The sequence below is a fragment of the Mustelus asterias genome, chromosome 13, assembly GCF_964213995.1.
Source record: "Mustelus asterias chromosome 13, sMusAst1.hap1.1, whole genome shotgun sequence".
NCBI classification, from domain to species: domain Eukaryota; kingdom Metazoa; phylum Chordata; class Chondrichthyes; order Carcharhiniformes; family Triakidae; genus Mustelus; species Mustelus asterias.
In genome coordinates this window covers 44,688,756-44,714,208 of record NC_135813.1, presented here as the reverse complement: position 1 = coordinate 44,714,208, position 25,453 = coordinate 44,688,756, and the positions used below count along the sequence as shown (strand labels likewise).

Here is a 25,453-nt window from a genome sequence, read left to right as displayed (position 1 = left end):
CTCACACTTGTCTGCATTAAACTCCATCTGCCATTTTTCAGCCCATTTTTCTAGCTGGTCCAAATCCCTCTGCAAGCTTTGAAAACCTTCCTCACTGTCCACTACACCTCCAATCTTTGTATCATCAGCAAATTTGCTGATCCAATTTACCACATTATCATCCAGATCATTGATATAGATGACAAACAACAATGGACCCAGCACTGATCCTTGTGGCACACCACTAGTCACAGGCCTCCACTCAGATAAGCAATCCTCCACTACCACTCTCTGGCTTCTTCCATTGAGCCAATGTCTAATCCAATTTACTACCTCTCCATGTATACCTAGCGACTGAACCTTCCTAACTAACCTCCCATGCAGGACCTTGTCAAAGGCCTTACTGAAGTCCATGTAGACAACACCCACTGCCTTCCCTTCATCCACTATCCTGGTAACCTCCTCTAAAAACTAATAGATTGGTTAAACATGACCTACCACGCACAAAGCCATGTTGACTCTCCCTAATAAGTCCCTGTCTATCCAAATATTTGTAGATCCTATCTTTTAGTACTCCTTCCAATAATTTACCTACTACTGACGTCAAACTTACCAGCCTATAATTTCCCGCATTACTTTTTGAGCCTTTTTTAAACAACGGAACAACATGAGCTATCATCCGGCACCTCACCCGTGGATACCGACATTTTAAATATGTCTACCAGGGCCCCCTGCAATTTCAACACTAGTCTCCTTCAAGGTCCGAGGGAATACCCTGTCCGGTCCTGGGGATTTATTTACTCTGATTTGCCTCAAGACAGCAAACTCCTCCTCCCCTTTAATCTGTATAGGTTCCATGACCTCCCTACCTGTTTGCCTTATTTCCATAGACTCCATGCCCGTTTCCTTAGTAAATACGGATGCAAAAAACCCATTTAATATCTCCCCCATTTCTTTTGGTTCCATACATAGCCGACCACTCTGATCTTCAAGAGGACCAATTTTATCCCTTACTATCTTTTTGCTCTTAATATACCTGTAGAAGCTCTTAGGATTATCCTTCACCTTGTCTGCCAAAGCAACCTCGTGTCTTCTTTTAGCCCTCCTGATTTCTTTCTTAAGTAGTTTCTTGCACTTTTTATGCTCCTCAAGCATCTTATTTGCTCCCTGTTGCCTATACATGTCATACATCTCTCTCTTCTTCTTTATCAGAGTTACAATATCCCTCGAGAACCAAAGTTCCTTATTCTTATTCACTTTGCCTTTAATCCTGACAGGAACATACAAACTCTGCACTCTCAAAATTTCTCCCTTGAAGGCCTCCCACTTACCAATCACATCCTTGTCAGAGAACAGCCTGTCCCAATCCACGATTGAGCAATTAAAATCAAGAATACACAAGAGGGTGGACTTAGCAGAAGGTGGATATCTCTGGGTTATAGAGCAGAAGGTTACAAAGATGGGGAAGGGGCCAATGTCTAATGCTAATATCTACTCTTGTTTGAAGCATTTTTTTATGGGGCAGTGCCTCAAAGCTTTCTGCTCATCCCTGGGATATTGAGCAAACCTCTCCTTGTGTAACTGTATTAATATTCCCATGCTTTAACTTGCCAGACCACGGACTATGACTTCACCCACTTTAACAGTGAATCAGCTTCACCCGTTTGCATGAGTCTATATAGTCTGTGGTCACTGATTTCTGATCCATCACAAGGTTTATAAAGTCAGAAGGATGTCTGCCTACCCAGCTAATGGAGGAGTCATGTCACTAGCTGTGGTGGGCAAATTGAAAAATAAAGGAAATTTGACTTTTTTTAAAGATACAAAATTGCACAATTTATTTATCTTTTCTCTAATGCAGCCATATACAGGAATATCCTACGGTTACCCACAAGGTCATGCTGCCCAGACCCAGATTCAGACAGTTGCGCCGATGTTCCCAGCCCAAACACCCCAGTACCAAGGTATGGATGTTGTGTTTGTACCAGGCACAGCACTAATCAGTGGCATTTTCTGGTTTATGTAAGATTCTGGAATGAATCTTAAATTGTAAATCTTTAATTTGCAGCGTGAGTAAGTAGCACTTTGTGTGATCTCCTTTGCAGTTCTGTAGACATGGTTGCTTAGTCATAGACCCTTTGGACTTGCACCTGCCATTCATTATGATCATGGCTGATCATCCAACCTCAGTAATCTGTTCCTGCTTCCCCTCCACCCCACCCCCAACATATCCTCTGATCCATTTAGCTTCAGTAGCTATATCTAACTCCTTGAAAACATACAATTTTTTGGCCTCAACTGCTTTCTGTGGTAGAGTATTCCACAGGCTCACCGCTCTGAGCGAAGAAATTTCTCCTCATCTCAGTCCTAAATGGTCTACCCGCATCCTCAGACTGTAACCGTTGGTTCCGAACTCCTCCACCGTTAGTGTCCTTCCTGCATCTACTGTCTAGTCCTGTTAAAATTTTATAAATTTCTATGAGATCCACTCTCATTCTGAATCCAATGAATACAATCCTAACCGGCTCAACCTCTCCTCATACCTCAGTCCTGCCATCCCAGGAATTCGTTTGGTAAACTTTCACTGCACTCACTTCACTATAAGAACGCCCTCGTATAAGGAGACCAGAACTGCACACACTATTCCAGGTGTGGCCTCACCAAGGCCTTGTATAACTGCAACAATACTTCCCTGCTCCTATACTCAAATCCTCTTGCTTTTTGAAGGCTATTTACTGCCTTCACCGCCTTCTGCAACTGTATGCTTGCTTTCAGAGACTGATGTACAAGGATACTCCGGTCCCATTGTACATTCTCCTCTCTCAATCTATAGCCATTCGGTTAATTATCTGCCTTCCTGTTTTTGCTACCAATCCACATTATACTGCATCTGCCCATACACTTGCGCACTCACTCAACTTGTCCAAATCACACTGAAGCATTTCTGCATCGTCCTCACAGCTCACCCATCCACCCAGATTTGTCATCTGCAAATGTGGAGATATTACATTTAGTTCCCTCACCTAAACTATTAATATACATTGTGAATAGCTGGGGTCCCAGAGCTGGTCCTCCAGTACCTGACTAGTCACTGCCTACCACTTGGAAAGAGCTCAATTATTCCTTCTTTGTTTCTTGTCTGTCATTCATTTTTCTATCCATCACTACACTAGCCCCAATCCCAAACTCTTTAATTTTATATGCTAATCTCTCATGTGGCACCTTGTTGAAAGCCTTCTGAAAGTGCAAATAGTCTGCATTCACTGGCTCCCCCTCATCAACTCTACTGTTTACACCCTTGAAGAATTCCAGTAGATTTGTCAAGCATGACTTCCCTTTCGTAAATCCATGCTGACTGTCTGATGCTGACTCTGTCTGATCCTGCCATTGTTTTCCAAGTGCTCTGCTATTAAATTTTTTATAACAGACTCTTGTGATTCTTGTGTTCATTGATTATTTGGTTGGAATGTAGTGGGTGAGGTTGTGTTGTGCACTAGTACCGGCCTTACACAGTGGGTCTCCATACACAGTGCTTGAAATAAGTTACATTTATGGGACCTCCGTGTCCAAGGCGGTATCTTAAGCTACAGTGATTTGCTGTCCTGCACTCCACTCAGTGGAGCAGCAAATTCAAATGGGTAGCTTGTGATTTTGCTGGAGGTGGAATGCTGTTGTGTGTTTGATTGTGGAAAGTTGATCTCTAATTTACATTGCACAAATTCACACTTTGTAGGTTGCAGAATAGCAAAAACATTCCAACACTCTTTGCCTAAGTTGCTGTGCTTCTTGTTCTCTGTTTGTAGCTGCTGGTGATGTCACTTCCTTCATGATGACGGAGGCGCGGCAGCATAACACCGAGATTCGATTAGCTATTAGCAAGACCTCTGATAAAATTGACCAGCTTTCTCTTAAGGTAGGTTGCTGTGGGAATCTTCAGCCTGGCATGTTACAGAAGACCGTGCCAAAAACTGGCACAGTGGTTAGCACTACTGCCCCACAGTGCCAGGGACCCGGGTTCAATTCCCGGCTTGGGACACTGTCTGTGTGGAGTCTGCACGTTCTCCCTGGGTGCTCCGGTTTCCTCCCACAGTCTGAAAGAAGTGCTGGTTAGGTGCATTGACCTGAACAGGCGCTGGAGTGTGGCGACTAGGGGAATTTCATTGCAGTGTTAATGCAAACCTTCCTTGTAACTAATAAATTAATTTTTAACATGTGGTTGAGCATATTTAACACACACAACTCAAGTTTATGTCCACATCAGCACCCTAATTGACCACTAATGATCAAATTTTCTTTGTATAGCCAGTAAGCGTTGCTGTTGTTTGTTACTTGCTGTTCCTTCACTGTTATTGGGTCAAGATCCTGGAGCAACCTTCTTATAAAACTTAGTGGGTGTAGCTACACTGGATGGCCTGCACTGCTACAAGAAGGTGGCTCACTACTACCTTCTTGAGGGCAATGAGGGATGGGCAACAAATGCTGGCTGTGCTAATGACACTTAATCCTATGACCAAATAAAAAAAGTCCAAGACTGAAGAATTAATACATTTAAAAACGCTAGGTGAAGGCAGAATTGGACTTGGATATTGCAGCCTTCATAGTCAAATGGGCTGGTGCTTGCTACTGATGCAGGGGCTATCAATGATGAGTGTTGGGGTATGGGAGCTCAGGTGCAGGGTCAAGAATACAAGCTTGATGTATAATAAATAACATGTTGCATAAGTGTGAGGCTGCAGGTAGAGGAAAAGGAGTTAATAGATAAAAGATACATACCTCATCTTGGGAGAATACAATGAAGCTGATGTCTGTTCTTCCATGTCACAGATGGAAGATTTGCAGAAACATGTGAGCGGCCCCTCGTTGTTCCCAGGCATTTCCTCAGTAACGATGGAAACTAGCATGATCATGCACAACATCCAGAGAATTATCCAGGTAAATGCAATTGCTGTGTGTCTAGATGTTGGGTTTGTGGAGAAGAGACTGCAGAGTTGAGCTCCAGTTGAGCATACTGTGGTGTATCCAACTGCTTTCTTCCTACTACAATATGCAAGGAAGGATATGGAGTCCTCACAAACAATCAGACCGTTGCCTATAATGAAAGACCACATCATGAAAATTTAGCACTTTTTTCACAATCACAATTTCTCCGAAGGAGACCATTCGGCCTATTCTGGCTGCACCAGTTCTCTGAGCAATTTACTGACCAAAAACCTGCTGATGTTTGAATTGATTGTCATCATTCCTTTGTGACATTGACTTGCCATCATAATCTTCACATCGTCTCAGTCATCCCTTGTGCATCGGTACTTTCCTCTAGTCTGTGATTTAAGTTAGTTTATCATGCTGCCTCATTTGTGTATGTTATTCTACACTGATACAGTGGTGTCTATATTGTACCATTTGTTTCCTCCCTTGTACCTAGCAAATGATTTGTAGTCCCCTGTGTCCCCTCCCACACAGCCAATCTCCAACCAGCTCACCTGGAGTTATGATCTATGTAACACAGACTGAACCTGCAACAAAATATTGAGCAAGTTAGTAAGAGGTTGGGCTGAGAACTGTGCATTGTGGACTGTGTCTATATTGCACAATGTTAGTGTCCTGGTGTTTTTTTACCAGTTTAAACGGGCACTGATATTCTGAGTGTTAATGATCATTGGCCATGTATCCTGGTGTGCATGTTAATGGACACCAATGCTGGAGCTACATCCTTGTATATGTTACAGTTCACTTGTACTGGGCACTGTCATTGTACTCTGGTAAATGTGTTAATGGTCCAGAAATATTAATAGCACCTGGCACTATTTTTTTGGGGTCAGTGGAGATGGTGCTTTGCTTTGATGCACGTGTTAATGGACACTGGCACTCAGTGAGTGGAAAGTATTTCCATGTAATTGGTGGTTTGTATTTTGTTTGCCTTTTCCATTCACTCTGATCTTTGCAGGAAAATGAGAGACTGAAACAGGAAGTATTTGACAAAAGCAGTCGGATTGAAGAACAGAATGGGAAAATCAGTGACCTGATCCAGAGAAACCAAAGGTACTGTAGTAGAAATCAAAACTGCTTTGGTCCCAGTGTGAGCAAAGTTAAAGGGATGGGTCAAGAAAGAAATCGATCTTTAGTTTCAAATGAGTAGGCTTATTTGAAAAATGTGTTCATGCCCAGGGGTAATGGGGGCATGTTGCTCACACTTGGGGACAAGCATTCATTCTCTGTACAATCATAAAAGGATTGGCTTGATTTGAACCAGAGTGTGGTGAGTGTCTGAAACAAGCTGCCAGAGGTAGTAGGAGAGGCGGGTACAATTTTGTCTTTTAAAAAGCATTTAGATAGTTACATGGGTAAGATGGGTGTGGAGGGATATGGGCCAAATGCAGGCAATTGGGATTAGCTTAGGGGTTTTTTAAAAAAAAAAGGGTGGCATGGACAAGTTGGGCCGAAGGGCCTGTTTCCATGCTGTAAACCTCTATGACTGTTTGAACCCTGAACAGCTTAAATTAAAATAGTCAGTTTTCTGTCGATAAAGGTGTGCTGATCGTCTCTGCACGTGGATTAGGTGGTTTTCATTCACTTAATAATTGCCATTTTTAGACATCAGGGGATAACTAAGCTGTCCAGCTGCTGCTGTTATGTGTACTCATTGACTAAACTCCTCTTATTTATCATATATAAACATATCCCAGATGAACCAGTCTGTATTTATGATAGAACCACATCAGTCATCAATGCCTGGGCTTCCAGTTCACTTTGAAGCAATCCTATAAAGCAGTTCTCAATCAATAGAAATCATTTTTTAATGTTTTGCTCTCAACTCTCAAATGCAGTGGCGTGTCCCAATAGTGTGAGTGGATATAAATTCAGTACCTGTGATTTTTATTGATGAGGGCCAACTGGTTTGCATGGATTTAGCACAGATGCCTTAACGAATGCATTAATTAGTGGATAGAGTTTCAGTAGTAGCTTTCAAAAGGGAATTGGATAAATGCTTGAAAGGGTAAAATTGGAGTAGTAGAATGGGGCTACTTGAATTGCTGTTTGAAAGAGTTGGAGCAAACCCGATGGGTCGAGTGGCTGCTGTCTGTGCTGTGCCTGTCTACGGTTCTGTGCTTCTGTCAATGTGAGCAAGCTGACTTTCACTGACTTCAATATTTGTGCTTTATAAAGGCGTCTGGTGATAATTAAATCTTCCAGTACCAGCCTTACTTGTCTAGGTGCTGTTGATGAGTGTATTCATTAACCAAGCTCTTCCTGTGTTTCATGTATAAGCATGATTGACCTGTTCACATTTACTGTGGAGCAATCAGTTTGAATGTGTAGGCTGTCAGTTGACTTAAACAATACTTAAAGGCTGTTTGCAGTCAATGAAAATCAATTTTTAATACTTGTTCTCAATTCCCAAATAAGAACACAGGAACATCAGAGCTGGATGGAGCCCGGACATTGACTAACGTGGTTCCATCATAAATATAGACTGGGCCATCTTGGACACATTTGTAGATGATACACAGGAAGTATACTCATCAACAGCACTTGGGACAAGTACAGCTGGCACTGGAAGGGTTAATTATCCCTTGTTGCCTAAAAAAAAAGTTAAGTTGATGAAAACCAGAGTCCACTTCATCAGAATGTCAGCATGGTCACGTTGATACAAACCAGCAAATTATTTGAACATTTGAACTTGCGCCCCTTGAGGCTGCTCTGCCATTCCGTATGACCATGGCTGATCATTGGCTTCGTTCCATTTTCCCATCTGCTCCCCATATTGAGAGTCCATTTGGAATAAAAGTTTATGATATTAGTGACTGTATGCTCCGGCCTTGCTGATAACATCCTGGAAGTACCAGGCAAGTTCATTTTGTTTCTCTGTGGCCCACAGCACAAAACTAACCTCAGAATCAACATAGTATGGTGATTCTTATGAATGGACCTTGAGTCATGTTAATCAAAGAATAGGACTAGCTGTGTAATGTTGAGGTAGAGTGGACGGAGCTGAACTGTGCATATAACTTGATGTGACCTGGGAATGCTTGATGCTGAAACCAGGTGTCTCAGCCTTAAATGTATTCAATGATGGAGCATCCACAACCCGATGGGTTAGAGAATTCCAAATATTCACAACCCTTTGAGTGAATACATTTCTGCTCATCTCGGTCCTAAATGATTGGCCCCTTATACTGAGACTGTGCCCCCTTGTTCTAGACTCCTTCGCGGAAACAACTTCCTGTGTCTACCTTGTCATGCCCCTTTAGAGTCTTGCATGTTTGAGATCACCTCCCATTCTTCTAAATTCCATGGGGTAAAGGTCCAATTTACTCAGCTTCTTATAGGACAGATGTCTCTCATCCCTGGGACCAATCCAGTGAACCATTGCTGCAGCGCTTCGTATATCCTTCTTCAATTATGGAGACCAAAACTGCAGGGCGGCACGGTAGCACAGTGGTAGCACAGTGGTTAGCCCTGCTGCTTCACAGCTCCAGGGTCCCGGGTTCGATTCCCGGCTCGGGTCACTGTCTGTGTGGAGTTTGCACATTCTCCTCGTGTCTGCGTGGGTTTCCTCCGGGTGCTCCGGTTTCCACCCACAGTCCAAAGATGTGCGGGTTAGGTTGATTGGCCAGGTTAAAAATTGCCCCTTAGAGTCCTGAGATGCGTAGGTGAGAGGGGTTAGTGGGTAAATATGTGGGGGTAGGGCCTGGGTGGGATTGTGGTTGGTGAAGACTCGATGGGCCGAATGGCCTCCTTCTGCACTGTAGGGTTTCTATGATTCTATGATAGTGCTTCAGGTGTGGTCGCACCAAAGCCCTGTACAGTTGTAGCAAGGCTTCTTTAATACTGTACTCCAATCCCCTTGCTATAAAGGCCAGCGTGCCAAATAGACAGTGGCACTGATAGGGTGATGGATAAAGCTTTTATAGTCTTCAAAAGGGAATTGGAGAAATGCTTGCAGCGGGGGAAAGTTGTAGGGCATGGTGAATTACCGACACCCAATATCATTCCAGCGATTCTTTGTTCTACCCTCTCCAAAGCTGATATCGCCCTTCTGTGGTTTGGTGCCCAAAACAGGACCCTCTACTCCATATGGGGTCTGAACACCACTCTATAAAACCAAAGAACAAATGTGCTGGAGGTTACAAATTTTTGTATGACTGACTTTCAGGATTATTGTCCATTTGCTGTGATATCTGTTTCCTGCTAACTTCTATCAGAATTGCTAATTAATCCAGTAGGTTCAAGTCTGATGATTTGATGATATAAATCTGTCACGATATTTTACTATGGCCGAAAATAGGATTTGACCGGCCAAAATATTGTCAAGCACAGTAATTCAAACTTTGCCCTGCCTTCATTCTCATTTGCTGTTCTCCCTCACTTATTTACATTCCCCTTTCCTGTTTGCCTGTCTCCCTCTTGCAGATATGTGGAACAGAGTAATCTGCTGATGGAACAGAGGAATGACTCTCTGATATCCTCAACAGAGAATAATCAGGCTCGCATCCTGCTTGCAGAGCAAGAGAAGGTGAGATTATTTATCCTACACCCATATAAATGAGTTAAAGTTACAGTGAAGCCCGAGGTGGATTCTTTGAGTTTGAGAGGTGGCGTTGAAGTGGGGTGGGTGAGTAGCTTATTTCAGTGTGATAAAATCATACAATATTCAACCAAAAAAAGCCTAATTAAAATTCAGATTGTGACACCGTATGAACCCTTGAGTGTACTATTACAGAACACAATAAGGAATGTAAAATGCTGAGAGTCCATAAAGGTTTATGATATTAGTGACTGTATGTTCTGGCCTTGCTGATAACATCCTGAAAGTACCAGGCAAGGTCATTTTGTTTTTCTGTGGTCATGGGGCCCACAGCACAAAGATAACCTCTGAATCACCATCAGATGGTGATTCTTATGAATGGACCTTGAGTCATGTTAATCAAAGAATAGGACTAGCTGTGTAATGTTGAGGCAGAGTGGACGGAGCTGAACTGTGCATATAACTTGATGTGACCTGGGAATGCTTGATGCTGAAACCAGGTGTCTGAAATGGCAGGTGGTGCATCTTGCATCGGCACTCGCACACAAAAAACCATAATTTGTCTTGGGATTGACAATATTTTTGCATTACTGGATACTATTACTTAGAGGGCTTTCTTTATGGTTAGACCCTGCCAATGTGATATCTTTTTTGTGATGTCAGTAAACCAAGTACCAGTGGTTTCTGAAATGTATCACTGTCTCTACTCAGCTGGTTGAGAAACACCCATGTAAGCTCATTTTACTTGTGCTGTAGTCATTTGGACATTGTGCAAAGTTTTCTCGCAACTCTATTCCGTGTAGTTTCCATGCAGATAATGGTTTGTGACTACACGTTTGCTGTAACTGTTGAAGCTGATTGTTCTGGCTTGTTTCCAAGAGTAATCTGCAAAGACAAAGTTATCCTGTCTTTGAATGAAGTTTCATCTCTGATCCTTCATCTGGAGAATGGATTTTTTTTTTGTTTCCTGTCTCATTGCATTGTTAATTTGCTTGGCTGCCACTACCTTCAGTCGCAAATCGTGCTCAAACTGCCAACTCTTGTGTGTTGTGAAACCTGAGGGCAGAACACATGGATGTTGTAGAATACCAAACCAATATAATCTAAAAGTAAATTCTGTACATTTCCTCTCCTCATCTGAAGATGCCAGGGTGCAGTCATGCAGGCGTCAGCAACCCTCTATTTCACCCGGAGTAGGGTGGGGGAAGGAGAAGAGTGATGTGTACAGCATGTTTTTAGTTGGCTAGTTAAGCATGGGGGCAGCTTTCAATCAGCATAAAGTTTATTTATTAGTGTTACAAGTAGGTTTGTGTTAACACGGCAATGAAGTTCTGTGACAATCCCTTAGTCACCACATTCCGGCACCTGTTCGGGTACACTGAGGGAGAATTTAGCATGGCCAATGTACCTAACCAGCACGTCTTTCAGACTATGGGAGGAAACCCATACAGGCACTGGGAGAACGTGCAGATTCTGCACAGACAGTGACCCAAGCTGGGAACCGAACCCGGGTCACTGGCGCTGAGAGGCAGCAGTGCTAACCGCTGTGAGGCAGCAGTGCTAACCACTGCCACCGTGTCGCCCATCCTATCCTCTTTGGATAATGCACATGCAAGGTACTCTGGATATCAATCATGGGCGAGTCTTTCGTTTCTGTTGTTCTGTGCTGAGGACAGTTCCCTTTTGCAATTTCCTGTATCATAACATCCAGTTCTTGATAAGTAAAGTCACCAGTGTTTATTTTGTTAAGCTTGTTAAGTTTGATTGCTTATTAAATAAGATTGATATAACTCTCGCTCTTTGCTTATTCAAAGATTGCAATCTCGGGTGCATTGAGCTGCAAATCAACTGAGGTAGTTTTATGAAAGGCATACTCTGTGCTGAGCAACCTAAAACCTGATGCCAGGTCAAACTGTTTTGGGGTCCAGGAACTTGGTGTTTGCTTGGACACGATTGCACAAATGGTATGGGTGTAGAGTTCTGCTCAGTGCGTTCTAAATGCCAAGGATGGTGTGTTATATTTGGTGTTTGAAAGCTGCCAATGACATTTGGTGAGGAGGCATGAATATGGGAATGTTTTAGTGACTGTTGCTTTCATGCAAGCCTTTGTGCTCACTTGCTGTTCTCTGTATGTGTGCTTCACTTACTGTCAGTCTACTTTCTCTTCCCAGCTTGCACTGCCAGTGGAGTTGGCAAGAGCTCAGGTGAGGAGCCCATCTTGTGCTTTTAGTGTGTGCTTGGCATCATTTTCCACCCTCTCTGGGTTAAGTTGGCCTCTTGGATCAAGCAAGGTACTGGTCAACTCGAACATGATGCAACCTTCTTCCATGCTACTGCAGCTTGTGCTTAATAACAGCAGCAAAATCCATCATCTGCTCAGTTTGCCATTTGCAAATTATTACCTCACCAATGCTCACTTTCATGCTACCCATTGCAAGACTTCATCTCTGAACTTACACTTCCTCAGACAAAGTGAATAAGTGGAACAGCACCTGGTGCCACTCTGCTTTTCACCATTCTCCACCCATTAACATTTTTCTCCTTGTTCTGAAGAAACAAGCTTCTTGCTGGCTCTGCAGACACTGTTCAACTTGGTGAATGTCATGGATTGCATCCTGGGACATGGGAGAGGTGGAGCAGTCCTACTCTTCACCCAATACCCTACTCTGTATAGTGCAATGTGCAGAAGTTTCAGGAGCTCTCTAAAATGCCAATCAATTAGTTGAAGGTGAATGTGACAGGTAGTGGGGTGCCTGACATCATGCCTGATGAGCTTTGCTTTCACTGAGAGTGTCTGAGATTTGCGTGTACTCTGTTTGTTTGGGAGGGAATTGTGGATCAGTGTCCTGCTTCACAGGGTTGTTTGTCGAGTACTATTTTTGATCTCTGTCAATGTATAATACTCTCTGTCTGTAGGGATCAACTCATCCTGGTTCTTTATCATTGGCATTCTAAATAGCCACTGTGTAACGGAGTTGTCTCATGTTCTTGGCTTGCAACCTGACCTATTGAAATCAGAGATGGTGTGTATGCTGTTCCACATACACCCATTATGAGACGTGTCTGTGTTGAATTCAATTTTGATATTTGGAAGTGCTTGTAACAGCAGTTGTGCTTTCATTCAGAATTACGGAGTAGCCTATTATAACTCCCATGATCCCAGTTACAGGTTCCGGCCAGCAGCAATCTACAGCATCTAAGGCCATTTTCAAACCACACATTTGTCCTACCCAAGAACCTGAGATGTGGAGTTGCTCTCTCCTCACCTCTTCCCTACTTGCTGAGTGTAATTTAGTACAGTGCAATGATTATTGATTTCAGAATGTATAAAATGCACAACCTGAAAGTGATTCTACTGATGCTGTACTGAGGTCATGCAATATACTTTAACCTAAGAAAATGCAAGCTAATTGTGATTGGCTGCTTTTGTTAATATCATAGCTGGGTCAGATTTGGTGCTCAGAACTGTTTTATAATACTCCAATTGAGGCTAATTCAGTGTTTTATGCAGGTATTTATCATAACTTCTTTGTTTTGTATTCTCTGCCCCTACTTACAAAGTTCAGGATGCCATATACTTGAACCATTTTCTTACCTGTCCTGCCACTTTCAATGATTTGTGCACATATACTCCAAGTCCTTTTGTTCCAGTACCACATTTAGATTGTATGTTTTATACTGCCTCTTCATTTTCTTACCAAAATGAATCATTATCTGCCGCTTGCCCACCCATTCCACCAGCCTACCTATGCCCTCTCAAGTTTAATACAGTACTTCCAAGTACTTCCAAGTTTGCGCCATCTGCAAAATTTGAAATTGCACCCTATGCATGCAAGTCTAGGTCATTAATATCTGTAACAGAATCATAGAATTGTTACAGAACAGAGCAGGACCATTTGGCCCATTATATTTGCACCAGCTCTCTAACTGAGCAATTCACCCAGTGTCATATCAGGAAAAGCAGGGATCCTAACATTGACCCCTGGGAAATCCTACTACATACATGGGTGGCATGGTGGCATAGTGGTTAACACTGCTGCCCCACAATGCCAGCGACCCGGGTTCAATTCTGGCCTCGGGTGATGTGTGGAATTTGCACGTTCTCCCTGTGTCTGCGTGGGTTTCCTCCACGTGCTCCAGCTTCCTCACAGTCCAAAGATATGTGGGTTAGGTTGATTGGCCATGTTAAATTTCCTCTTATGTCAGGATGTTGTGGGGTACCTGAGATGACCAGTACAGTCAAGAAAACTCGGACAATACAAGACTCACGAAGTCGACGTTTTTTGTATAAAGACGTAACTTTATTAAACCAGCGACCGCCAGAAGATCATCAAAAAGGGTTAATCAGCTCCAACATGGAGCATCAAAACCTCTCCGATGATTCTAACAATACAATCAAAAAACAGATCAATTATAGATTTCTCTTATCAATCATTCCCTCCTTGCAATAACTTTAAATCAATCATCTTCAAGATACACAAATCAACAATAATACCTGTCAAATACTCTGGCCAATTGCACTCCACTTCTCAACATAACGGTATTTTATTAATCCATGAAATCCGGAAGCTAACTCCTGTCTTGGCTGACCCTCACACACTGGTTGCCTAGAGGCCTAAGATACTCAGCCCAAAGTTCAAATTAACATTCTCATGGGTTCCCTTAAAGTTTGCTGTCCGACCAGACAAACTCATGACGCCACATCTGGGCACCAGTATATCTCGCAGGGACTGTGAGTGAGTCCTATTCATAGAGGGCGGCATGGTGGCATAGTGGTTAGCACTGCTGCCTCACAGCGCCAGGGACCCAGGTTTAATTCCTGGCTTGGGACACTGTGCAGAGTCTGCATGCTCTCCCCGTGTCTGTGTGTGTCCTCTGGGTGGTCTGGTTTCCTCCCACAGTCCGAAAGACATGCTGGTTAGGTGTATTGGCCATGCTAAATTCTCCCTCCGTGTACCCGAACAGGCGCGGAGTGTAGCTACACAGGGATTTTCACAGTAACTTCATTGCAGTGTTAATGTAAGCCTACTTGTGACAATAATAAAATAAAAATTAATCAAATGTGATTACGTGTTCTAACTGTTTTCCCATCCAATAATTTAACTGATAAAACTTGCATATTTCCAAGGTTCAAATATTCTCTTGAAATATGGCTTCGCCCTAATGACTTTTACCATGATGCCTTGTTGTAAAATGCTTTTGACCAAAATGAACAATACTCAAAATCAATAATAATACATTTAAAATGTCAACATTTGTATTTTATGATCATAATCACTTATTTGAATCAATTACTACATCTCATATGTGCAAATTGCTTCTTGTTAGCTTATTTTAAAGTCATTTAACTGAATGCTGCTAGTTCTGTCAGTGTCTTAATGTATACTGATTTTAAAATCTCACTAATCTTATTACCTCACTTCAAGGGGACTAACACATGGGGTTACGGGGATAGGGTGGATTTGTTGTCAATGTGATGGGCTGAATGGCCTCCTGCACTGTTGGGATTCTATGAAATCTGAAGAACAACCATTTGCTGCTACTGCATTCTTTTACTCAGTCAATTTCATATCTATGCTGTTATTGCCCCTTTTATTCCATGGGCTCTAACTTTGCCGACAAGCCTATTTTATGGCTTTTTCAAATACCTTTTGAAAGTCTATATACACCACATTGCCCTCATCTATCGCCTCGATTAAATCATTAACAAACTTAATAAGTTAGTTGAACACCATTTGCCCTAAATCATGCTGGCTTTCCTTAATTAAATTTGTCTTGAGTGATAATTTTTTTCCAGATTATCATTTCCAGAAGCTTCCCCAGTGCTGAGGTTAAACCAATTGGCCTGTAGATGCTGAGCTCATTTTTACACTCATTTTTTGAACAAGGGTGTAACATTTGCAATCCTCCAATCCATCAGCCCCAATTTTAAAGAGGATTAGAAGATTATGGCCTGTACCTCTGCAATTTCCACCTTAACTTTCCCTCATATCTTTAGATGAATCTCCTCCAGTTCTGCTGACTTGTCAACTTCTATTGCAGGCAGCCTATTTAATGTTCCCTCTTCATCAATTTTTAGCCTACCCAATGTCTCAACTGTCCTTTTTCACTATGACTTAGACAGCATCTTCTGACTTGGTAAAGACAGGGGCAAAGTATTCATTTATGTAAGCATTGCAAGTTGTTAATGTACTGTAGATGATGAGAGCCATTGAATAAATGGAGAATACCCCTGCATCATGCTGTGGGACTATATTTAAGTGAAGGATATGTGACTTGTTTATGAACAAGTAAAATTGGTATTATATTCAGTTGAATCTGATCTGCAGTGTAATGAACTGAGTGTTGTTCGTTCTGTTGTTCTGGTTTATTTGTGAATCACTGTGTTAAAGGGCTGTGTGCATGTGGACTAGTTCAGGATTGGAATGGTCCAAGCAAGACAGTCTTGGTGGGGTGATACAACACAAATTCATCATGTCGTAGCGTGCGGTGCTGTACATGGACATAAAGAAAGAGGATGTGTTGGAACTATTGAATGGCATCAAGGTTGGTAAGTCGCCGGGACCGGATGGGATGTACCCCAGGTTACTGTGGGAGGCGAGGGAGGAGATTGCGGAGCCTTTGGCGATGATCTTTGCATCGTCGATGGAGACGGGAGAGGTTCCGGAGGATTGGAGGATTGCAGATGTGGTCCCTATATTCAAGAAAGGGAACAGGGACAGCCCGGGAAATTACCGACCGGTGAGTCTAACCTCAGTGGTTGGTAAGTTGATGGAGAGGATCCTGAGAGACAGGATTTATGATCATCTAGAGAAGTTTAGTATGATCAAAAGTAGTCAGCACGGCTTTGTCAAGGGCAGGTCGTGCCTTACGAGCCTGGTTGAGTTCTTTGAAAATGTGACCAAACACATTGACGAAGGAAGAGCGGTGGATGTGGTCTATATGGACTTCAGCAAGGCGTTCGATAAGGTCCCCCATGCAAGACTTCTTGAGAAAGTGAGAGGGCATGGGATCCAAGGGGCTGTTGCCTTGTGGATCCAGAACTGGCTTGCCTGCAGAAGGCAGAGAGTGGCTGTGGAGGGGTCTTTCTCTGCATGGAGGTCAGTGACCAGTGGAGTGCCCCAGGGATCTGTTCTGGGACCCTTGCTGTTTGTCATTTTCATAAATGACCTGGATGAGGAAGTGGAGGGATGGGTTGGTAAGTTTGCTGACGACACCAAGGTAGGTGGTGTTGTGGATAGTTTGGAGGGATGTCAGAAGTTGCAGCGAGACATAGATAGAATGCAAGACTGGGCGGAGAAGTGGCAGATGGACTTCAACCCGGATAAGTGTGTAGTGATCCATTTTGGCAGATCCAATGGGATGAAGCAGCAGTATAATATGAAGGGTACCATTCTTAGCAGTGTAGAAGATCAGAAGGACCTTGGGGTCCGGGTCCATAGGACTCTTAAATCGGCCTCGCAGGTGGAGGATGCGGTCAAGAAGGCGTACGGCGTACTAGCCTTCATTAATCGAGGGATTGAGTTTAGGAGTCGGGAGATAATGCTGCAGCTTTATAGGACCCTGGTTAGACCCCACTTGGAGTACTGCGCGCAGTTCTGGTCACCTCATTACAGGAAAGATGTTGAAGCCATTGAAAGGGTGCAGAGGAGATTTACAAGGATGTTGCCTGGATTGGGGGGCATGCCTTATGAGGATAGGTTGAGGGAACTTGGTCTCTTCTCCCTGGAGAGACGAAGGATGAGAGGTGACCTGATAGAGGTTTACAAGATGTTGAGAGGTCTGGATAGGGTAGACTCTCAGAGGCTATTTCCAAGGGCTGAAATGGTTGCTACGAGAGGACACAGGTTTAAGGTGCTGGCGGGTAGGTACAGAGGAGATGTCAGGGGTAAGTTTTTCACTCAGAGGGTGGTGGGTGAGTGGAATCGGCTGACGTCGGTGGTGGTGGAGGCAAACTCGTTGGGGTCTTTTAAGAGACTTCTGGATGAGTACATGGGATTTAATGGGATTGAGGGGTATAGATAGGCCTAGAGGTGGGGATGTGATCGGCGCAACTTGTGGGCCGAAGGGCCTGTTTGTGCTGTGGCTTTCTATGTTCTATGTTCTATGTTTGGGCCACTGGTGGGTTATTCCTTGCACTGTGTGCAATGCTGGACTGTGTTTGTGGGTTGACAGACAGTTATGGACTTGCTACATACGAGAGATTGTGCAGGCACTGGTCTTACCCACAATAAGGTGAATAAAGTTGATGAGCTACAAACCCAAGTGGCTGTGGAGAGTATAATTGGCGTTAATGGAAATTGGGCTTAAAAATAGTGAAGCTTAATATTCAAGTGTTCAGAATATGCATAGTGTTCTGAAAAAATAGAGAGGTGAGGTGCCGGTACTGATTAGGAATGGCGTTGTGTTGAAAAGGAAGGATGTTCTTGTGGATGCAAACACAGAATCCCTTTGGTTAGAGTTGAGAAGTAAAAAGGAAATAACCGTGCTACTGGATTATTCTATAGGCCTCAAAATAAGGGAGAGATCAAGGTGCAAATCTGCAAGGATGTACAAGAACTATAGAGTGGGGATATTGGGAGTCTTTTTAATTACTCAAGTATTAATTGGGGTAATGTTCAAATAAAGGGTAAAAAGGGGAAGGAATTTCTGAAATGTATTTTTCTTTCCTTGGCCACTATATCCTTGTTTCAACTAGGAAGAAAGCATTGCTGGATCTGGTGGCTGGGGAATGAGGTGGGTCAAGTGGACCAAGTGTATTTGGGGTGCTCTTAGGGGAGCTCTTGGTAAGAGTGATCATTGTATCATAAGGTTTAAGTTAGTAATGGAGAAGAACGCGGAACAGCAGTACTTTTAAATTGAAAAACTACTAAGTTCATAGGGATGAGAGGGGATCTAACTAGGGTAAAATGTAAGCAAAGATATACAGGGAAAACTAATGGGACAACTTCAGCACAGTGGTTAGCACGTTACAACGCCAAGGACACGAGTTTGATTCCGGCCTTGGGTGACTGCAAACTCCACACAGGCATTCTCCCTGTGTCAGCATGGGTTTCCTCTGGGTGCTCCGGTTTTCTCCCATGGTCCAAAGATGTGTGGGTTAGGTGGATTGGCCATGGTGAATACGTAGGGTTGCAGGGCTTGGAGTGCTAGCATCCCATGTTGCTAAAAGATTTGGGAGTGACGGTAGCAGAAGGGTTTGCCATAATCTTCCAATCTTCTCTCGATATGGGAGAGTTGCCAGAAAATTGGAGAGTGGCAAATGTGACACCTTCAAGGAAGAGTGTGAGGATATTCTTTGCAATCCAAGACTGGTCAGTTTAATGCCTGTGTTGGATAACGCTAGTCATAGAAAAAAATCAACAGGTATTTCGAGGAAAACTAGCAGATTTGTACAAGTCAGATCGTGTTTGACTAATCTAATGGAATGTTTAATGGAGTAACAAAAGCACTATGGATGTTGTCTATATGGGTTATAAGAATGTATTTGACAAAGTTAACAAGATGGAGGCTCCTGGAATAAGAGGGTTGGTGTCAGTTTGATTAAAAAACAGGTTTAAGATTAGAAAACAATGCGTCATGGTAAATGGTTGTTTTTCAGACTGGAGAAAGGTAGACAGTGGTGTTCCCCAAGGTTCAGTGCGAGGACCATTGCTTTTGGAGTCAGGAAAGATGATGCCAGTCTACTGCAACAGGACATTGGCAGAATGAGCTGACCAAGCTGCAGATAGAGTTTAATACAGGAGAAGTGTGAAGTGATGCATTTTAGTAGAGGCACTATGGACTAACTGGCGCAGCTCTGAAGAGTATGCAGGGATGATAGTTGTTTGGAGGTGGTAGAATATTTTAAGAGAGTAATTAGCAAAGTATATAAGATTTGTGTTTCATAAATAAGAGATATTGAGCACAAAAGTTATGCTAGATATTTATAAAGCTCTCTGTGGACGAAAGTACCGCCTCCAGTCTTGGTCATACTTTAGAAAGGATGTGAAGGTCCTGGAAAGGGACGAGAGGAGCGAATTGTTCCAAGGATGAAAGATTTTAACTACAAGGTTTGGGTGGAGAAGCTGGAGTTGTTCCCCTTGGAGCAAAGGAGAATGAGGGGAGATTTGGTAGAGGTGTACACAATTATGATGGGTTTAAGTAAGACCAAGAAGGGTTTCCATTAGCTATGGTAGACGGACAGGGAACACAGATTTTGGTCAAGGGATGCAGGGAGAATGTGAGAAAGAACTTTTATGTAGTGATCTGGAACTCTCTGTCCATGAAGATGGTTGAAGCAGTGATAATGAATGATTTGAAAGGAAATTGGATGAGCATTTGAAGGAAATAAACATGGGCAAGAACAGGTGAGTGGAACTAATTAGCTTACTCTATAGAGAGCCACATGGATGTGATGGGCTGAATGGCTGCCTTCTGCGTCATAATGACTCTGACTATAGAAAGCTGGTTGTGAGGATAATGAGAGAGGCTGCAGGGAGAAGCTACAATGCTAACCCAAAAAATAGCAGGAGTCGGCCGAACGTCCCTCTGAGCCTGCTGATGTAATGCCTGAACTCATCCCCACCTCATTATCAATTTTAGATAGCTGAGGCCAAAGCACTGATCCTTGCAAGACTCCATAAGTTATAGTCTGCCACCATGTGATGGGAATAATTACCAATACTGAATCTATGTTCATATATTACCGCTAATCCAGTGATCCCTAATTTTCTGCGACAACCTCACTTATGGTACCTTATCAAATGTTTGTTGAGAATCCAAGTTATATTGTATTCCATGGTTCCATTTATCTACATGATTCAAAATAATGTAAAAACTACAAAAAGGTAAGAGAACGAAGCCAAGGTTTCTTCCACAGCACCTTCCAAACTTGTGAACTCTGCCACCGAGAAAGACAAGAACAGCAGGTGTTTAGAAACAGCAACAGTCAAGTTCCTCTTCCAAGTCACACACCATCCTGACTTGGAAAATATATTGTTATTCCTTCTCTGACTATGGATCAATACCCTGGAGCTCTCTACCTAACATCACTGTGAATGCACTTGCATCTGTCATATTACAATTGTTCAAGAACATTCACCACCATCATCTTGAGGGTAATTGGGAATGGGCAATACATTTTGGCCTTGAAAATGATGCCCATCTCCTGTGAATTAATAGAAATTACAACTGGACTAATGAAGAGTAAGGAATGTGATGAGTTAAAATGCATGAGAAAAACTGGCACAGAGGAATGTCTGTTGTCCCTGTACACTAATGCATGCAACATAAGCAATGAAACAAATGAATTCGATGATCAAATTCAACTTGATGACTATCACATAGTGGCCGTGACTGATAAGCTTGGCACAACTGGAAGATAAGTATAACAGATTATAGGTTTGTAGAAAGAAGAGAAGTATTCATGTTGCACTTGAGGGCATCCAAAACTCTGCTGCCTGTGTTCTTGTTTGCACCAAGCCCCGTGCATCCATTACCCATGGCTTCTGGTTAAGCAGTGCTACTATTTTAAATTTCTCATCTGTGCTTCCATATCCCTCCATGGCCTCATTCCTCCCTGTCTCTGAAATTTCCACTGTCTCATTGGAGGCAATTCCTGCCAAGGCCCTAAACTCTTAAGACCCTCTCCAATCCCCTCAGTTTATCTATTCTCCTTTTAAGATGCCAATGAATACCTACTTTACCAAACGTTTGGTCATTGCCCTAATATCGCCATGTGTGACTTGACATTAAATTTTGTTGTACAACACTACTGTGAAGTACCTTGATATAGGGCGGCACGGTAGCACAGTGGTTAGCACTGCTGCTTCACAGCTCCAGGGTCCCGGGTTCGATTCCTGGCTTGGGTCACTGTCTGTGTGGAGTTTGCACATTCTCCTCGTGTCTGCGTGGGTTTCCTCCGGGTGCTCCGGTTTCCTCCCACAGTCCAAAGATGTGCGGGTTAGGTTGATTGGCCAGGTTAAAAATTGCCCCTTAGAGTCCTGGGATGTGTAGGTTAGAGGGATTAGCGGGTAAAAATATGTGGGGATAGGGCCTGGGTGGGATTGTGGTCGGTGCAGACTCGATGGGCCAAATGGCCTCCTTCTGCACTGTAGGGTTTCTATGATACTTCTATGATATTTTCTAACCGATTCACTATAATAATGCCCAGGCTAGAAGAGTTAAGTTATGAGAATAGGGTACATAGACTAGGTTTATGTTCCTTCAAGCTTAAAAGATTAAGGGGTAAGTTAATTGAGAGGATGAGGTGTTTTGAATGTGTTTATAAAGAGGAACTGTATTCTTTGCTTGAAGTCCTGAATGGTGGGCGGGGGGAGGGAAATGACAAATGAGGGCTATGCCATTCAGGGGTGATATTGGAATCACTTTACAGACTTTTATAAATTCCTTTATGGAATGTGGGCTTAATTTTTGCCATGGTGAAATTTGAACCTGGATCCTCAGCATTACCCTGGGTGTCGAGATTACTGGTGCAGTGGCAATACCACTACGCAATTGCCTCCCTGGACAAAAGGTCCTAAAAATCTGGAGCACTTTATACGCAATACCAAAAAAAGCTGTTGCTAGGTCAATTGAAAATTTCAAAACTGAGTTGAATAGATAATTTTCATTAGGTGTGCCAATGAAGGGTTATGGAACCAAGGTGGGTGAATGGATTGGGATACAGATCAGCCAGGAACAGGTTTGAGGGGCTGAATGACAAACTGCTGTTTCTGATTTCCATTGCTGAGCTTTTTATAATCTACAGTGCTGGAAATACTCATCTGGTCAGGCAGCATCTGTGGAGAGAAACACAATTAATATTTCAGATTGAGATGACCCTTTCGTTACTTCTGATGATGGATCATCTTGACCAGAAACGTTAACTCTGTTTCTATCCACAGCTGCTGCCTGACCAGCTGAGTATTTCCAGCATTTTTAATTTCTATTTCAGATTTCCAGCATCCGCAGTATTTTGCTTTTGTGCTCAGTTGTTTATGGTTTGATTTTCACTGTGCTGTTAGACCCAAACCTTGTACAACACAAATGTATTGGAGAAACTGGAGACAGAACCTTGAGGACATGAAGGCTTTTGTGCATAGATTTTAACTTAAAATTTAACAGATGAATACTTCTATGACACTCAGTGAATTGAGTCTAGCACAGGAGAAATTGGTGTCTGCTGTGTGCAAGATCTCCTGTTTGGCGATTTACAGTCATGGCAGTCTGAGATTGTCAGATAATATGATGTCTGTTTCAGTTGCTCTGCCTGTGACCAGATTGCTTTCTGTTGAAGATTTTCGTGTATTTACCAGACTGATTAATCTGTATTGCGGGTGCTCTTTAGCCTAATGTTAAGACAGTTAATGTAAAAGTCCTGTTTTTTTTCATTCTGACTCAGGTTAAGGTGACGGAAGAACTGGCAGTGGCCACCAGCCAGGTTGCCAGGCTGCAGCTGGAGCTTACAGCTCACCAGAAGAAGGAGATGGAGCTACGTAGCCAGCTTGCGTCAGCTTTGCAGGAGGCAGAGGGTCAAAGGCTACGGCTCAACAATGTGGAAATCCAGTTAACAGGTACACGGGATGGCTCCGAATTCCTTGGGATGCAAATCCAGGGTAGTAGGGAAGAGAGGTCTGTGGGTTATGCACGGAAATCTTTGAAGGTGGCGGGGCAAATTAGCTATTTTAAAAAAAGTCTCTGGTGTCCTGGGCTTTATAAATCACGTTAGAGAACAAGAACAAAGTAGTTATGTTACATCTTTATAAATCAGCGATCGGACCTCTGAACACCGAATGGCACCAAAGATGATAGACTTGAGTGGAGAGACTGGAGAAGCTAGATTTCTTTTCTCATTAATGCTGACAAAATTCAGGAGACCTTTAAAAGAAATGTTGATAATTATGAAGGCTTTTAGAAGAGTTATCTGGGGGAGGAATTGCACTTATTTATGGGAGACCAGAAAATACACACTTAAGATAATCAGCAAAAGAACCAGAGGGAAGATTGATTTTTGTTTTGTAAGCAACAACCTGAAAGGCTGGTGTGAGCAGATTCAAGAATAACTTTCAAAAGTGAATTGGATATATTCTTGAAAGAGAGATGTTTGCAGGGCAATGCAGCTAATTGGATTGTTCTTTCAAAGAGCTGACACAAGTACAATGGGCAGACTGATCTCCTGGGTTGTATGGTGGCACTTCTACAGCATGAGCAGATCAGCAAGCTTGTTGCTCTTTTCATCTTGTTCACAAGGGTGCCTGGGGTAATGGTGGGCAGCCAAAATGTCGTTATTTTGCTTCCCTTCTGCATGGGAAGCACCTGGTATTTTGCTTGCTGTTTCTGCTTTTACCTTGCGATGCTTGGATGGAAGATACATGGGAATCATGGCCAGAAACAACCAGACCCAAGCCATTCCTTTACCAAGCAGGATCCTTAAGATCAATCGGCTGCATCAAAGGTAAAACTGGTTAGTACATGTCCATGACACCACAGCTGAGATTGAGAATTCCACTGAGTGGAGAGTGATTGTGTCCTGTCGCTCAGGTGATGACAGCCCTATAGGTTTGCCTGTGATGCAGCTCTGTGGAATCATAGAATCCTACAGTGCAGAAGGAGGCCATTTGGCCCATCGAGTCTGCACCGACAACAATCCCACCCAGGCCCTATCCCCATAACCCCATGCATTTACCCTAGCTAGTTCCTCTGACACTAAGAGGCAATTTAGCATGGCCAATCCACCTAACTCAACTGGAGTTTGTTTGGGCTGACATGGAGGCTGCAACGAGTCCATGGTGGGTTAAGCCTATGACTGGCTGTCTCACCAGGAGAGGGTATTGTCTGGCATGCTCAGTAGCCGATTTGTTTACCAGTAATCAATTTGTGTGTCAGAGCTACAGGAATTGTCGGAGCGTGCTCAGGCTCGATGCAAAGCAGAGAAACAAAGCCGCAAGGAGCTCGAGGTAAAGGTGGCCAGCCTGGAGGAGGAGCTCACTGACCTGCGAGTCGAGAAAGAGAATCTGGAAAAGGTAGAGAAAGAGAAGTGATTAAATTGGATAGATCTTAAAGGCTACAACTGTGAATGATCCCAGAATGTTTCCTTGTTTGTGAAGGAGAGGCAATGGCCTCGTGGTATTATCACTAGACAATTAATCCAGGAACTCGGCTAATGTTTTGGGGACCCGGGTTCAAATCCCGCCACGGCTGATGTGGAATTCGAATTCAATTTTTAAAAATCTGCAATTAGGAATCCAGTGATGACCATGAAATGATTGTCGGGAAAACCCCATCTGGTTCGCTAATGTCCTTTAGGGAAGGAAATCTGCTGTCCTTACTCGGTCTGTCCTACATGTGACTCCAGAGCCACAGCTCTCAACTGACCCCTGAAATGGCCTAGCAGGCCATTTAGTTTCAAGGGTGACTAGGGATGGGCAATAAATACTGAAGATTCAGCGATGCCCATAAAAAGAAAAGTTCGGCAGTGCAGCATATAGTTTAGTAATGTGCTGTACAATGAGATGGTGCAAAGTAACTTTGTACCCATGCATTCTTAGTGACTCTGTGCTATACCTGATGCAGGCTGGAGATGTGCTTCTCTCCAGGTAGAACTGGGGTGAACTGCCTACTGTTCTCTCTGGTAATTGAGCCTTCTGTGCTCAGAGTTTAGCAGAAAGGAAGAGAAAAGCAGGAACGGAGCGACAAAGAGCAGAGGAGGAGATGGACGAAATCCGGAAATCATATGAGGAGGAACTGGAAAAGATGCGGTCATTGCTGAAGAAAACCCGAACGTCGACTGACCAGGTTGCAGCAGAGCAGGTAAAGAGAGTGACACTTCAACACAGCAGTAAGAGTGGGTGGGAGTCGAGCGCCTTTCACAACCATGTTTAACATTCCTTACCAGATGCTGGGTTCAATCCCTCTGATTTACTGCTCCTCTCTAATTCCTGGTCTCGACTGAAGGTGGCCACCAAT

The 25,453-nt window shown here is 43.2% G+C and overlaps 1 protein-coding gene across 1 annotated transcript in view; it reads left to right on the top strand.

Annotated features, from left to right (window-relative positions):
• LOC144502572 (FK506-binding protein 15-like) overlaps positions 1 to 25,453 on the top strand; it is an 85,574-nt gene that overhangs the window by 36,288 nt on the left and 23,833 nt on the right. Inside the window, exons 15-22 of the mRNA XM_078226676.1 lie at positions 1,841 to 1,943; positions 3,783 to 3,892; positions 4,804 to 4,911; positions 5,924 to 6,018; positions 9,391 to 9,493; positions 22,890 to 23,061; positions 24,374 to 24,510; positions 25,142 to 25,297. Coding sequence (XP_078082802.1) covers positions 1,841 to 1,943; positions 3,783 to 3,892; positions 4,804 to 4,911; positions 5,924 to 6,018; positions 9,391 to 9,493; positions 22,890 to 23,061; positions 24,374 to 24,510; positions 25,142 to 25,297 — 984 coding nt within the window. The remainder of the gene's footprint in view (positions 1 to 1,840; positions 1,944 to 3,782; positions 3,893 to 4,803; positions 4,912 to 5,923; positions 6,019 to 9,390; positions 9,494 to 22,889; positions 23,062 to 24,373; positions 24,511 to 25,141; positions 25,298 to 25,453) is intronic.